The 16,017-nt window shown below is 42.1% G+C and overlaps 2 protein-coding genes and 2 non-coding genes across 5 annotated transcripts in view; 2 read left to right on the top strand and 2 right to left on the bottom strand.

Annotated features, from left to right (window-relative positions):
- LOC133393045 (zinc finger protein 154-like) overlaps nucleotides 1-16,017 on the bottom strand; it is a 27,293-nt gene continuing 11,276 nt past the window's right edge. Inside the window, exons 1-4 of one of the 2 annotated variants that reach the window (XM_061656194.1) lie at nucleotides 3,973-4,449; nucleotides 3,531-3,698; nucleotides 968-1,028; nucleotides 1-889 (exon numbers count right to left, since the gene is read on the bottom strand). In XM_061656194.1, the coding sequence (XP_061512178.1) occupies nucleotides 155-889; nucleotides 968-1,028; nucleotides 3,531-3,698; nucleotides 3,973-3,995 (987 nt within the window). In that variant the 5' untranslated portion in view covers nucleotides 3,996-4,449 and the 3' untranslated portion in view covers nucleotides 1-154. Of the gene's footprint in view, nucleotides 890-967; nucleotides 1,029-3,530; nucleotides 3,699-3,972; nucleotides 4,450-16,017 lie in introns of those variants that run through there. The other variant, XM_061656195.1, reaches the window with a different exon arrangement.
- On the top strand, nucleotides 7,597-7,669 carry Trnav-aac (transfer RNA valine (anticodon AAC)). Its single transcript has one exon. It is a non-coding gene; the product is annotated as a tRNA-Val (tRNA).
- Nucleotides 8,036-8,107, top strand: Trnah-gug (transfer RNA histidin (anticodon GUG)). Its single transcript has one exon. It is a non-coding gene; the product is annotated as a tRNA-His (tRNA).
- On the bottom strand, nucleotides 8,597-10,419 carry LOC133393275 (SET and MYND domain-containing protein 4-like). The gene is made up of 2 exons (XM_061657464.1): nucleotides 9,199-10,419; nucleotides 8,597-9,135 (listed from the first exon to the last, which is right to left on the bottom strand). The coding sequence occupies exons 1-2, from the start codon at nucleotides 10,260-10,262 to the stop codon at nucleotides 8,769-8,771; spliced, it is 1,431 nt and encodes a 476-aa protein (XP_061513448.1). The 5' UTR covers nucleotides 10,263-10,419; the 3' UTR covers nucleotides 8,597-8,768.

Genomic DNA, 16,017 nt, shown 5'->3' on the forward strand with positions numbered 1-16,017 from the left:
TCGGTGAATATATACACACTTTATTTAATTGCACACTTCCTCCCAATGGCGTTCCAAAGACACTCACAATAACATTTGCTCAAACACGTTTCTATTTACACTCTGCAAATCAACATTAACACTTTTTGCTTCTCTCGCTCCGTCACTGTTCCACTTAGCAACACGTAGTTTCGGCCCTAGTTACAGCAAAGGAAGCTGCGTTCAACGGATGATGACCAACGGTGCGTTCCCGTTCGTGACACTTTCGATGCTTAACCAGTGCATTGGATTGGACGAAGGTTTTGGAGCAATCGGGACACTTGTGCGGCCGCAGTCCACTGTGAATGAGCGTGTGGCGCAGTAGGTCATACCGCTCCTTGAAGGCCTTCGAGCAAACGGCACATTCATGGGGCCGCTCGTTACTGTGCGTCTTGCGATGGCGTACGAGCACGTGCTTTTCGGTAAAAGCTTTTCCACACTGGTCACACTCGTAGGGTCGTTCGTTCGCGTGACTAAGCACATGTGTCTTGAGGGCATGCAGCCGAACGAACTGCTTTCCACAGAGGCTGCAGCTATGTGGCCGATCCGACCGATGCAGCAGTCGATGGCTGGAGAGAGCGCTGGGTTGCGTGAAGGCTCGTCCACACGTCTCACACCGTAGATCGGGTCCTCTTTGGTCGTGCAGCTTCTTGTGTGCGGACAGTGTGGAGGAAAGTCGGAACGCCTTGGGACAGATGGCACAACGGAAAGGCCTTTCGTCCCTCGGCTGCAGGTTGTTGTTGTCAGTGTGAAGTTGTTTGTCACGCAGACTAGAATCTCTGGAGCAGTTGTCTGGAGGTGAAATGGGAACGGCAGCCTTATTCAAACTTTCGTTGGGTTCCTCGAACATGTCGCGTAGTACTTCCATCTCCTGAAAGGTAAAAAGGGATTGAAATGATAAACAGATCGGTGGTTGAAGTAGTAAATATGATAAGAGAAGGTTGCATACCTCTAAACAGGACGTTGTGTCGGACAACTGGTGGGAATCACGAAGCTCCGACGCTGGAGATCTGAAACACAAACAATATTATTCACAACAACTGTATAACTGTGTCTGTAATCAAATGCCGTCGGGAATGAAGTGATTGGAATGAATCTTTATTGGAATATATCATCAGCCTGTAGAATATCTAAACTCAACCGCAAACAAATAGCAAATGTAGCGAACTAACCCGTCAGCATGGAGGAGACTCTCACTAAGTGCGATGGAATCTCATCTCAGTTTGAACAGCTGTGAGAGACATCCAGTTTGCTTCTGTTTGAGTCCTTTTTTCCGTACCCTCGGAAGAGAACAGAGCACTGATTGGTCCATCGTCTGGCAACGCCCCTTTGGAAAAATGTCCTTTGAGGGAAAGCGCAGCGGAGAGAGTCGTTTGTAGAAGAGCAGACTCTGAGCGATTTGAACATGGTTGAAGACTTTTCCAATAAATGTAAGGTGCATAATAATAGTGTGTGAATTGAACATACACCATTGTCAAAACGAACTCTCTGCTAACCTTTTCGATTGTTTATGGAAATAATTGAGCAAATAATAACTCATTGAAATGCTGCCAACTATCATCGGTTCTCGTCTGCGACTGGCATTGGACGATTAGGAATAATTTATTTGCCCTATTCTGCGGACGATTGTTAAGCATGCAAGGCCACAATTGATCGCCATTGATTAGTAAAACATGTTCCAACACAAATGGAATCGGTAGATGATATTTATTTGGCACAAAACTTTCCGTCACTGAGCATTTCCCGATTCATAAAGGGTCATGCAAATAGGTCTGATTGGGGAGTTATTCTCACAGACGGATGCAAAGGTTCATAAATCATGCAATATGCCGCAACTTCAACGTAAATTCGCGTAATATCAATTCGTTCAACTGGCTGTCGAGTAACGAAGCTGTCTTTTTCACGGATTCTTCCGGACTGTGCCCATGCAAATAGCGTTAATTAGCAGCGAGTTATTGTTGTCTTTGGGTTCTCGTTAAATATGCTCAGGGTTTCCGCTTACAAAACACGACTGGCACCGATGGGGGAAATGTTTTTTGCTGCTCCAATATCTTTTAATGTACCGAATCACGTTTGTTTGAGTTTTTGGAAAACTTCGTTAAAGGTAAAGTAGGATTTTTCTTGCAACAAGTATCTTGCAGAAGCCTTATGAAGTAATTAATGCAATCTCCTTCTTTGGATAATTATGGCGTTGATTTCCTGCAAATAAAATCGTTTTTATAAATCGCGTTGGAGGTTTATACGGCTTCAAAATGCCTTATGGAAATGGAAAAATGGGAAAATTTTGGACCTGATTTTCCTTAAATAAATAGGTAATACGGAAATGAAGTTATGTTTTCTCCCAATCAAACATCTCAAGCCAAAATCAAACCAATTTCAAATAACAAACAACCGATCCATCAATTTCTCTGAACAAATCCGTTTCCCATTCCATTCCGGATGGTTAAAAATGTATGAAATAATGAAACTTTGTCCTGCTTTTCCGATTGTTTCTAGTTTCCCAATCATCTGGTCACTCATCGGTTGACTTGAAAGAAGGAAAGTTGCACAAAAGTTGATGCTGTAGCTTGGTGTTGGTGAAGTTAGCAAACACAGGGGGATGAGAACGTTTCTACGACTCTGTGGATTGAATGTTTCATTAGACCAAACAACGTGACCAATACAGGAGGGATAAGGAGATAAGGATAAGGGGTGGTTCGGACTAGAAAGTTTTCGTCACACGTTGTGTTTGTAGAAAGTGTGAATCTGAAGCCTTTCTGTAAGGAAACCTCTTTTAAGGAACAGATTTCTTAACCTTTGAGGTTTACTTTAAACTATTTTCAAAAGTAATGAATAAATTAGAGAAGAATCATTTCATATTTCCATAATTTTTTTACAACATATCACACAGTCATGCATGTTTATGGATTCATTTGTTATGTTTCCCCATGATAACTGCGGCGAAATAATCCACTATTTTCCATTCCACAACACTCCATTACGTATTCATATCCGCAAATGAAGCCAATCATGTTCAGTTATAATTTATGTTCGTTGCACACGCTTTCGCAGTATAAAGTATTCTATCCCGACACACTTTTTCCTACTGAATCGAAACAGTAAGGAAGTTTATGGAAGACGTTCATATCATATCCCATCCTGATCTGATTGTTGGGATCGTTGAATGGGATGCTGTATTGTGTTGACTTTAAGGAAGCCGTCCAGTATCGACCGAATGGTAGAGACGGGAATCATGTCAACAACCGAAAAGCGAAGGACATAAGCTTCCTCCACCCCTCACAGCTACCAGTACAAAGTACAAAGTTCCCAGGAACTCATTTATCGTCTGCTAATCCACACCTGGGTCGGTACGTTTAGCAAACAAATAGTTTTCATCGAAAGGAAGTTGAGGCAAGGGTTTGTTGCGTTTGTCGCTGTGAGTATTTATAAAATCGTGCGAATGTAATTTCTTAATCCTTGGGATCGACAAAACGCTCATTTCCGCGTAGATTAGGCAGTGTTGGTGTACTTACATGCATTTAGAAGGCTTCCAAGATGAAGAAGAATGGATCATTGGTGTGTTGTGGCATTCTGAAGATTCGTCCTCAGCCTGTGGAAGTGTTGTGATGAAGCTCGATTCCCTCAGCAGGATTGATTGAATGCCAATGTCTAGCTCCTGGTTCTCGGGGAGGAAATTAAAGCTGAAAAGGACCGGAAATAAAAAAAAGAGAGATTTAAGCGCTGGACGGTTGTGAATCTACCAAAAGATCTTATTTTCAGGTTCAATTAGAAATCAATACATAAATTGACTGCATGTCAACGATCCGTAAAAATGTGATCTGTTCGTCATGGAATACATCGGCAAGAATGTTCATTAGGGTCGAGGAATTACAAAGAAAATAAGTTGTCGAGGGCTTAAAGGCCAATTAGTTGATTCAAAACGATAAAAGGAAAACCAAAAACTAATCTACTTACATTTCAACGATGTCCCAATCCATTTTAAGTTGTTACTTCCGCTCCGGGATGTTAGGAACAGGATGTTTCCAATACCGGAGAGTTGAAGGGAACAATACACGCGACAGAGAAACGTTTTTGCAAGATGCAAATATCCGGGATAGAAGATTAAAATGTTCTTCCGGGTTCAATACAATGGGGAATGTTTGATTCACTACTTGACAAAAAAGCTATATTCTGCTTGATTTAAAGATTCGATGTTCACAATAGACTTCTTCGCGTTCGTCCTCAATTGTCCTTTCTTTATCACTTGCCTAGCTACTATGATGCACAGAATACGATTCTTGGCCTTCACTGACAGGTTCACGTTACGATGGCAACGGGTCCAACTGATGTCAACTCCCCAGTCACACCAATGCCATCCGACAGTTCGCGCAAAAGTGAGGCTGGCACAGTTTGACGCCATCGAAGTAGCTCCTTTCCTGGATGGTCCGGTTGAAGGGAAATCCTTCCACGTACCCCAGTCATTTCCCTGCTTCACGAGGATGGCGTTGCACAAAGTAGAAAATCCGGAGCGAAGGCAGCAAGGTAAACAAATCTAATGCTTATGTGTGCGACGGTACCGCTGAAGCTAGAAAAAGGACGATGGAAAACAACTGAAAGAGAAGGGATCATTCTGGCGTGCCCTGCCACCATACCTCGTCTGTTGGTAAGGCAGGACACACGACACTGATCTGCACATAATCCGCGGACCTGCTGGGACCTTGTCGGTGCGAATTGCGGAACAACGGAAAGGAGTGAGTAAGGGAAGAAAAATGGAAAATTGAAAATAGGAAAGTTCACTTCTCACAATATTTTGACTCTTTCTCTCATATCTTTGGTCTCTTTCAGTCTCTCTGGCCAGTTTCGGATCATTTCATGAGGACACGCGCGCGCTGCACATAAGCGATTATTTATTTTCCAAATCAGATTTACAATTCCTCGGGAGGACAAGGTGTTTGGTGCGGCGGAAATGGAGTCGTTTGTAATGGTTGTCATTTATCTGAACATGGAGCTCTTCCTATGTACTACCAATGAAATATAATGTGTTGCCGAACTGCTACGCGCTTGTTATCTTCAGGTGAGCTTTACGAAGGTCGATGGAGAAGGTGAGAATTACTGATTACGATTACTGATTTACGGAAATTAGAAGGATTATGTATTTATCTCTTCTGTTCGAACAAAATGGCTCCATAAATAGTGTTGGAGCAGCATGGAGACGCGGGAAAGGGTCCTTCTCCTTCTTCCATGTGGATCACAGGGAAGAGATTTCCATGGACCTCTCTATTCGTCGTTCTTTCTACAGGAATCTGGGACACTAGAGAGGTCTTCGTGCTAAAGGACAGTGAAAGAATAGGAGATACTTGTAGAAGAGAGATGTCGAATGAAAGAGATAACGTACCGCGCACGCGAAAAGGTCGCGCATCCTGTTCCGTTTGCCGTGACGTCAGTGCCATGCGCAATTGCTAATTGACAAGGACATACGGGAACCAGTACATGATGGGACAACGAAGCGAAATGGAGGAGATCACGTTTATCGGAAAAGCGATTGGCCAAATAATGCCAAGGAAAACACTCTAATCTCTGATTTTCTGATCTTCCTTCCCGGGGGTCTCAGCACATGAGGGGAACATGCACATACAGAACCTTGGGAGAGGACTTATGGTTGGTTAGAGAGGGACGAGACTGACGGTAGAAGGTAGTTTATGTATTTGGCAAAACCTTATTAACCAATTAGTGAGCTATCGGGCAGAGGATCTAATGGCGGAGGTGTTACAAATCGTTTAACTGATCTCATATATTGAGCGATTGTGTGTGGGTATCGATCGATTGTATTGGTGATGTGCGAATATTATTGTAAAAAATCACTCATGCGACGTGTTTTGGAGGTTTTTTTGCTATCCTCGTGGAAATATCCAATCAACGGCAGATAGCAAACACAATCCACCCTGCAAAGCCGGCATGGTACCGTGAAGGATTAAGACAAACATCGACATGAGCTGGGTTGCGTGTTTTTGTAACGCCGGATGAGGCAGTCGTATCGTCTGGTTGTGCAATATGGCCGCAAGGCACATTCCACCGTAACGAATGACGGTTCTCTCATCCTTCCGTCGATGTGGCTCGGGTCCGCGTGAGAGTCTGTGTGCTTTTGGTTGTACAAGGATGAAGAAAAACAACAGTTTATAATTAAATTTAAACTGCCTCGCAGTTGTTTTTCTATCGCCAATCGGTGCCGAGGGAGCGCAATAGAACAAAATCCTCCCAGAAAAGAGCTGGAATTGATGTAACGTGGTCGGTTTGGGCAAAAAGGGTGTTTCGTTTTTGTGCATTATGGAGTGTATGGAGAGAAATCCATTAGAACGACGCAATCTCGCTAAGAATCGGTATGTTTACAATTAATTTGGGAAATGGGTTCCTGCTCGTGAGTAAATTAAAGGGATGTGACGCCATGGTTTTGTTGGCAGAATTGTTCATAAGTCACCGTAGCAAGTAATATTGGAATTGTGCAGCAGTCAAATCATAAACCGATACTCAGAAAGCATTCCCAACAACGTTGATGCAGTGTATGGAGCTCAGCCAAAGGATTCAATTACCCTAATGAGTCATGAACATAATCAATAATCATTCAGGCGGCGCTCTAGCAGCAATCGAACACGACATCCGACACGAACAAACCCATATAATCATATGGAGGTGCACTGTCAGACACAAACAAACAAACAAGACAAACGTCGAGTCGAACATGTCAGTTGATTCTGTCTGTGATGTTCGATACCCACCTGTGCTGTGAGTACCTTGGCTGTCAAACGCTTCACAGCTACAGTAGATAGAATTCAATTCGGGACATTTTTAAGTTTGTTTGCGTAGTTTGTCTCTTTTTCTTCTTAAAATTGCGTGCAAAATATTTAAAATAGCTATCAATAATTATTGCTAAACTTTTCAATCAATTAAAACATCAAATATAAAAGATTGAAACGTATTAAACTATTGTGTGTACATAATCCATGTGTATGCACTGTATGTGTTTTGGCATGGACGTTTGTTTACATTTTTCAAATTTAAATTTGAATGATTTCTATGTTATTATAGATGTGAATAACTAGTAAATTATGAGTTGAATCTTCCCCCTGTAGGTGGATATTCATTTAAACTATGAAAATGCTTCATTTTCGAGACGAAAAGAAAGGCGTATTGCAGTGCATCATGACAGGTCTATAAGACATCGAACAGCTGACAGAGCACCTATCGAACAGAGTCGTGTTTGTTTGTCTCGTTCGATTGGTCCCAGAGCGCCGCCTCACCTGTACCGCGGATTGGCCTTCGGGTTGTTCCACGTTCATCGTTCGTTGAAACGGCTAAAGGTATTATGGAATGATGTGTTGATTTATTTATATTTTCATTTCGTTTTCCAAGCACGTGCTCTCATGCGAAACATGCTTCATTTGCGTATGTTCTGGTTGCAATTTGCTTACGATGATGGAACAGTTTCGATTTGTTTAACCTGGCCGAACTTTGAGCTACAGCAAAAGACTGAATTTTATCATCTAACAATCGATGTTAAGCTTTGTCTAAACCTCACAAATACATAGAGAACAACAGATGCAAGTTTCCGTGGTGTAGTGGTTATCACATCCGCCTAACACGCGGAAGGCCCCCGGTTCAATCCCGGGCGGAAACATTTTTATCATCCAATCCCATCCGTTGCTCTAAATAAATCCTACTTTTACTGAACAGATCTTCACTAAACTTGTAGTATTCATTGATAATGATGGTAGAGGACAGAGGCATAATATTTTGGATATATTTTTAACCACGAACACATTCACCATGCTTACCTTTGATCTTGTTTCTCTACATTGTTGGTTTACCCTACCCTGGAAGGGAGATTCGATCGTATTGTTCCATACGCTTCGCTCTGTTTCTTTGGCGTACTTTCTCTTCAGTTGGCCAGTCGATGCTTTCCCCACTGCATGGCCAGTAAAGCCATCGATTTGAATCGAAACTTCAGCTGTTCGTGTGAAAAACCTTCCAGTCACCGTCTGTAGCCGTGATCGTCTAGTGGTTAGGACCCTACGTTGTGGCCGTAGTAACCCAGGTTCGAATCCTGGTCACGGCAGTGTCACAGTGGAAGAAAGAATAAGATGGATTTCAACTGGTTAATCTCCTCTTCCCAAGGACGACACTGTCACGGAAGTCGGTGATGAGGAAAAAGCTTTTTATCATATTTATACCAAGCCAATTCCTAGTTATCTCCAATCTCTATTACAACACAAATGCTATCGCTTTTTTGCTACCCTATAAATGATCACTCGTGCTTTTCAAGACAATCAGGATACTCCGATAAAGATATACTTCCATCCATCATCACATTAACGATTAAAGAGGTATCCGAGTCAATACACGAAACAGATGTACTCCTTATCCCGAGAAGTTTTTAATTTCCCACGGGAACTCACGTGATCGTAGAGTGATATTTCGTTTAGATAACAGGAACCGTTTTAGAAAAGCGATTCTTCACTTCACATCGTGTGAGATCATTTATTTGATTTATTTCGCTAGTGCATCTATGAAACGTTAAAGTTTCAGAAGGAATAGCAGTACTCAGTAAATGTTATGTTGTTATTTATCAAAAAGAAAATATCAGTTTATTATCAGCATATCGAATTCATGGGCATATTGAACGAACATCAAATGTGTAAAAACCCGCGCTAACCATATACGTAAGGAAATTAACTCAGTTGTACTCAGAACCTCACACATTTTTCTGGGAATATTAGCTACGGTTTGCAGTGTTTCCAATACTCCGCATTTTCAGATGTTTGGTTGTACAGTACTTGAAGAGACCGTACAAACTCTACCTGTCTAAAGCAGACTTCACTCTCAGGATACAATTGTGGTGTTTCATTCAGAAAAGACCGCAGTTCTGCCATAATTTTGCGCACTTTCTTATCCTCATGAGAACTGAGCATCCGATTGTAGTACAAATGTTTTGCCATGTCTTCAGAATTGGTTACATCACTACCTTCCACAAGAACTTTCCAAGTAGGATAATTGAACGTACATGCTTCACATGTGCATTGGAAGCTGTACATGAATGACAACATTGATTGCCTCATTTCTCGTTCATGCAATGTATGACCCGCTCTGAAACAAATGACATTATTAGTATGATGAAGAGTGTCCATTTCTTCTATTGATTTCACTTACTCATAGCTATCGAACAGTTGACTTCCTTCAAGAACTGGACGGATGACAAAAACGGCACACCGCCCATCGCGCAAAGTGATGCGTTTCACGTTGGGAGCACAGGAATGATTCAGCATGCTAATCAATGGGTAGCAACCCACTGCAAATGATTCAGCCACGTATTCCTTCACCTTGTACGCATTAAAGGACAACAATTTTCTGTTACAATTCACGATTTGCATACATCGCAGGATCAAATCTAGTAAAAACTTGTTTGTTGCAGGGTTTGCTTCGCACACCGGTCCCAGCTCTGTTCTTTCCAGAATAAGGGTATGTAGGATGGTAGCATTGAAGATGAACATTGCAACAAACATGCTGTGTCGCCGTTCTTGATTAGTGGTTAACACGTGCACCGTGTTGAAAATGTCTTGTTGCGTTGCTTTATTCCAATCCATCGTAAACCCGTTAACATTGGATTCATCCAGTGCATCGAGATGATCCTTCAATGCCTCTGGATTATTATCGAAGGTTGTGATCGCAATGGCTATAATGCGAATATCAATCAAGGAAACTTCTTCGAAATCTTCATACAAGTCTCGTAAAAGCCCGCAATCATATCGATGATAGTTGTTGTACGCTTTACTCAGACATTCCTCCGAACAGTACATGGCCGCGGTACATCCTTCGCACGGAATCAATGTGAATGGTCGTTCGCCATGGCAAAAATCACATCGAACATATCGGAAGGAATCCTTCAGCACGGTAACGAACGGCCTTTCAATCATCACGACATCGCCCACCTTCAGCTTACGAGTGGTCACCACATGTCGTCCATATTCTTCGTTTTTGCGCAGTTCCAGACAGTTGGCAACTTGCGGCGCATTCTCTTTGGACGGATAGCTTAGCTCGGGCTCTTCCACCACATCCGGAGTAACCTTGATCGATGAAGCATTCTTGTTCCGAGCCTTTGCCAAAGCATTTTTGGCCTCTTTTTCGCGTTGATTCAACTTTTCTGTCAAATGCTCTGGATAGTTCGAATCACGAGCAAGCCGAATGTTCTCCAAACAGTCCTCAAAGCGTTGCATCTTCAGACAAATGGTTGAGCGATTTGCATGGGCCAATGCCTTTTCTGTCGATCCTTTTTCGGAAAAGGCGATGCTCTCATTTTACAGCTTGATGGCCTCGAAGTAGCGTTTCACGTTCGGGTGAAACATTTTATTTCCTTCGGATCGTAGCTGAGTCGCTTTGGTATTGTCCTTTACATCGTTGCGCAAGTTCAATTGTTCACAAACGGAATAGTTACGAATCCTATCTCCAATTTTGGGGAACAGAATGTAATAAGTTTTATTATGTACGCTTTATTACGTATACGTCTGTTGCTCTCTAGTCCCCAAGCACGTCTGCTGGATCATTCCCCAAGCAGCCAGAACTGTCATATGCCAGTGTTGCCAGCAACCTTGCTTATTACACGCTTTCTTTTTCTTTTTTTTTACAAATATTTACAAACTTATTATTAAAGCTAATTATCCTAATGCACTTAGTCTAATCCTATCAATATGAATCTATACTAACTAAACATCAAATATTCTTGGAGCACGAACGACGCGTCCACTTCGGGTTTTGTATAGGTTATCTGTATCTGGCTCATCTGATTGAGATTCGTTATTTTCAAGGTCTTCATTTAACGTTGATTCTGAATCACTCGCTGTACAACACGTGTCATAATCAGACTCTGTCCCTGTAACTATTTCGTTTGATTGATTTTCCAATGCCTCGGTATCTTGTGTTTCTATGCTTTCTGTTGGCTGATATCTATTTTCACCGTGAGATGCGGCCATACTTATGGGTAAACCTACATGAATCTCATCTTTTTGATAGAATATGTCATTGCTATTTGGGATCATATTTGCAGTTTTCATCAGAAATCTTCTATTCCGTCGAAAATGATTTCCAAAATTGTCTTGAACTATGTACGATCTACTGTTTACCTGACGAACGATTTTACCATTATTCCATTTTTTTCCTGTCTTTTTGAAATTCACTCTATCTCCTATGTTCAGGACTGGCAATGGTTTTGAAGCTCGATCATAAAATTTCTTTTGATGTTGTCGCTTGGAAAATATTTTCGTTTCGATAAGTTTTTCATCAATGCAATTGCAATTTAACAACGCACTATTTGTGGGTAAGCGAGACTTAAGCTGGCGACCAAAGAATAATTGTGCTTGAGAAAGACCCATTGTCGCTACTGTTGTGGTGTTATACTCTAGAAGCCGATATTGAAAATATTTGATATCGTCAGCTTCATAGCATCGTTTGATTATATTTTTAGCAATAGCTACACCTTTTTCTGCTAGTCCGTTACTTTGAGGGTTTCTTGGGCTAGAAAATGATATGTTAATATTTCTATCATTGCTATACGTTACAAATGCAGTAGAATTGAATGGAACATTGTCACACCTGATTTGCGTCACCTGACTTCCAGGACACATCTTATTGATTTTTCATTTAACTGCCTAGAAATAAGATACCCTGAATATGCATCTATAATTACGATATGATCATTCCCTGCGTATTCATATAAATCTATACCCACTCTCTCAAATGGATAACTAGGAGGTGTGTCTTGTAAAAGGGGTTCTTTTTGTTGGTTACGTGTAAACTTTTCGCAAACCTGGCATGCTTTAACAAGTTCAGTGATGTCATTCGACATACCGGGCCAAAAAAACTGGGACCTGGCTCTTGCGAGAGTTTTTTCTATGCCTAGATGAGGAGCATGCAACCATTTGGAAATAGTTGGTTGCATGAGAGTAGGAACAACCAATCGATGCTCTTTGAACAACAATCCATTTTCAAAATGAAGCAAGTGTCGATGCTTATAAAACAATTGCCCTAATGAATCTAGTTGATGATATGACGGCCAGCCCTGTTTGACATAATTGACAATTTGTTTGTATCTTTCATCATCATTGAGTTTACCTACATAGTAATTATAATTATCAGTCGATAAGCATGCTTTTTTGGATATTGCATGAATTATCCCCGATAGCTCGTTGCTAAAGTCTTTATTGTCTGGCAGTGCTGCTCGTGAGAGACAGTCAGCTATAAGTAATTCCTTACCAGGTGTGTATTTTATGATCATTCCTGGATACTTCAATAGATGGAGGAACATTCGTTGCAAACGAGGAGTAACATCATCAATATCACGTTTAACCAGAGCTTCTAGTGGCTTGTGGTCCGATTGAACAGTGAATTCGTGACCATATAAAAAGTGATGAAATCGTTCACAAGCAAAAACAATAGCCAAGAGTTCTTTTTCTATTTGTGCTCACTTTTGTTCACTTTTGGATAGTGTGCGAGATGCATATGCTATGGCCTTTCCATTCTGCATTAAAACACTCCCTAAGCCATCTTTAGAACTGTCTGTTTGAACTATTATAGGCTTGTCAATATCAAACATTGCTAGCACAGGTTGATTGGTAATCGTCTCTAATATATCGTCAACCTCACGTTCGTGTTGCTCGGTCCAAGACCATTCAACATCATTGCGAGACAGTAACGAAGTAAGGCGGTTCGTTTGGATAGATTTGGGATAAATTTACCTAGATATTTTAGCAATCCCAGAAGACGAAGCACCTCTGACTTATTTTTTGGTCTGGGCATATCAACAATTGCATTTATGTAAGATTGATCTGGTCTTATTTTACCATCAGATAATATGTGACCCATGAACTTGATCTCATCAGTTCTGTATTGGGTTTTGCTAGAGTTAAATTTTATGTTATTTTGTCTAGCTCTTTCAAGAACAATTGATAGAGTTTTGTCATGTTCCTCAAAATCCTTTCCAGTAATGGCCAGATCATCAAAATATACTTCAACTCCAGGAATATCCCCAAATATTTTTACCATTCTTTGTTGGAACATTTCTGGTGCACTACTTATTCCAAACGGGACACGATTCCAACGGAATCTACCATACGGTTTCATAAACGTGGTTAGATCCGAACTTTTTCTATCTAGCTTCAACTGCCAAAACCCATTTTTAAGATCTAATACGGTAAATATTTTTTTCCTGTCATACGACTTAGAAGATCTTCTCACTTTGGGATAAGAAAATGTTCCCTTTTGATACATCCATTCAATGGTTTCGGATCTAGACAAATATGTAAAGCACCATTAGGTTTTTCGACAATTTGCATATTGTTTACCCAATCTGTAGGGTATTCAACCGAACTAACAATCCCTAAAGATTCCATATTTTTAAGCTCATCTTTTAAACGAGAGTGCAGGCTAATTGGTATGCGCTTTTTGTAGTGCAAGGAGGGAGTGGAGTTTTCTTTAAGCGCTATAGTGCATTCCCCTGGAAGGTTTCCCAGGCCTTCAAAAAGATCTGCATTTGAATCAATGAACGTTTTCCTGTCTGATGGATAAGACTGAGATGATTCTATACTATTCAAGCGTTTCAGCAATCCAAATGCTAACATGTTTGTAATCCCAATATTGGTTGAAGATTGTCATCTACAACAAAGAAATTAGCTGATAATGCGTTTTTGGTTTCTTCGTCAACACAAGTAAGACGAATCTGACCGTGTATTTGTATACGATTATTATTATAATCCACAACATTAAATGTACGCTCTTTCGACAACGGTAAGTTCATACGGGTAACCACGCTAACAGGAATGCAATTGACATCTGCACCGGTATCAAGCTTAAATTCCACTGGCCAGTCCTGAATTAGGTATCGTTTAGTCCATTTGTAATTGGAACCCACTGTTGCTACGTTACAGTTTACTCTACAATAATAATTATTTTGAAATTCAAAAGAATCCCTATTTTCCATACCCTCACAATAAACATCTCTAACAATGTTACCTGAATCAGCCCACGCGATCATGTTTACATCTTTGTCGTTCCTTTGCTTCACTTCATGCGTTGTTCGTACCGGTTCCCGTGAGATGTCACTGTTGCTGTTGATCTTCGGAGCTTTGCAGAATTTCATGAAATGTCCCCGCTTTCCGCAATTGCTACAGGTCACATTCTTTGCAGGACAATAACGACGATGACTCCCGTTAAAAGGTTGTCCACAGTTATAGCAGCTTGCCTTATGAAGTTCACTACGCTGAATTGTGTCTATTTTCCAATTTCCAGCATCTTTTTCTACACTATTGAGGTGATGTACATCGTTGGTCTGAATTAGCTGCTTGTGTTTTGATGCAGCCTCATACGTTTTACACATTTCTACGACGTTTTTAAGCGGCTCGTCTTTTGCATCCAACAATTTTAGCTGCAACGTTTTATTCTCAATGCCGACTATAATACGATCACGAAGCATTCGGTCAGCATAGGATGCGTGACAATTTGCACACTCAAATTCGCAAAATGCCATTTGTTTTCGTAGTGCCGATTCAAACTCTGCAAAGGGTTGACCCAAGTGCCACAAATCCACTAAACGACCACTAAACGGCTTCTAAACGACTCAAGCACTCTACCTAAACGGAATATAGAAAGACTTCGTTTAGCAGACGGCAAACGACTCATGCATTCTAAAAATAGCAAAAAAGCTGGTGGCGCTCTCTGTTGGTGGGATACCCCAACCAGTTGAGCTTCATCGCTTGGAGGAGAGCTTTCTCATTTCCTCTGTACTGTTGTATGGTTTCGCATTGAAGTTATGCATCGCTAGAACTAGAACGGCGATACGATTGTTTAAATACTAAACTCCAACGGAAACCACCAGCACTGAAGCAAGTGAGATTTGATTAATGTTCGTTGGTGTTGATACCCACGTATCTGACCACACGACCATTCAAATAGATTTTTGCTCAGAAAGTTAGAAGGCTATATAGGTCATGATAAGATGAAACTTGTCGAAACACATTGCAAGTAAAGGATAGCAATATAATGATGAGTTGTAATACCAAACCAATGAAGCTGTGGAGCTTTCATTATTTTTCTATGGATATTAAATTTTCCAGTCGTTTAAGCTTAATCTGTGGCGCTTGGGGATTTTCTTTCTGCTCTATGAGGTTGAATTTTGTTGTGGGCAGCCGTGCCGACCCCTGGACTTGCCGTGGTAGTTGTGCTGCCACTGGTCAATGTCCAGGGGACGACAGTGTGTCACGCACACTGTCGTACGCACACTAAGCGCGGGCCGCTTAGTGTGTGTTGTGCGCTCGGACAAGCAGGTGTTGCGAGCAGCCGGTCGAGCAGGGCTCCCGGCAGGGCACGGTACGGCTGGCGCGCGGCCGAGTATATATAGTGTGTATTGTGCTTGTTATTATTTATGATGTGTACTGTTATATCAGTGTTTGAATAAAGTACCTGAGAAAGCCAAAGACACAACAGTGGCGACGAGGATGGGATCCTCTTGCGTAAGGAGGATCCCTAGAAGAACCCGCGGTCGCCATCGCGATCGAGCGCGTCGGTTGGAGCCGGCGCCATCGCGATGGCACGGGTCCCCGCGACAGTGGGACGCCGTTCGACAAGGACCGCTGCCGCCGCCGCCGTTAAGACCGTGGCCCCGGCTGTCGTCCCGCGATGGGGACAGAAGGGACAGCCGCACACACACACTCGGCGATGTTTGATTCGCCGGGCTGCAGGCCCAGGGAGCGCCGGCAATGGAAAGGTCGAAGCCTGATTGCCGGGCCATCTGCGGCGACGCTAGGTGTCGTCGGGCTGCAGCCCAAGGAGCGCCGGCAGTGTAAGAGGCGAATTGTCTTTCTGCCTAGCTGCCGGGCCATCATTGGTGACGCGAGAGGTCACTGAGTTGCTGCCGCTGTGTTCGACGGAGAGGGGGCGAGATGCCATGCCCCGCTGCAGCCGTCGTGTTGGACGGAGAGGAGG

The sequence above is a fragment of the Anopheles gambiae genome, chromosome 3, assembly GCF_943734735.2.
Source record: "Anopheles gambiae chromosome 3, idAnoGambNW_F1_1, whole genome shotgun sequence".
In the NCBI taxonomy this organism is placed as follows: Eukaryota; Metazoa; Arthropoda; class Insecta; order Diptera; family Culicidae; genus Anopheles; species Anopheles gambiae.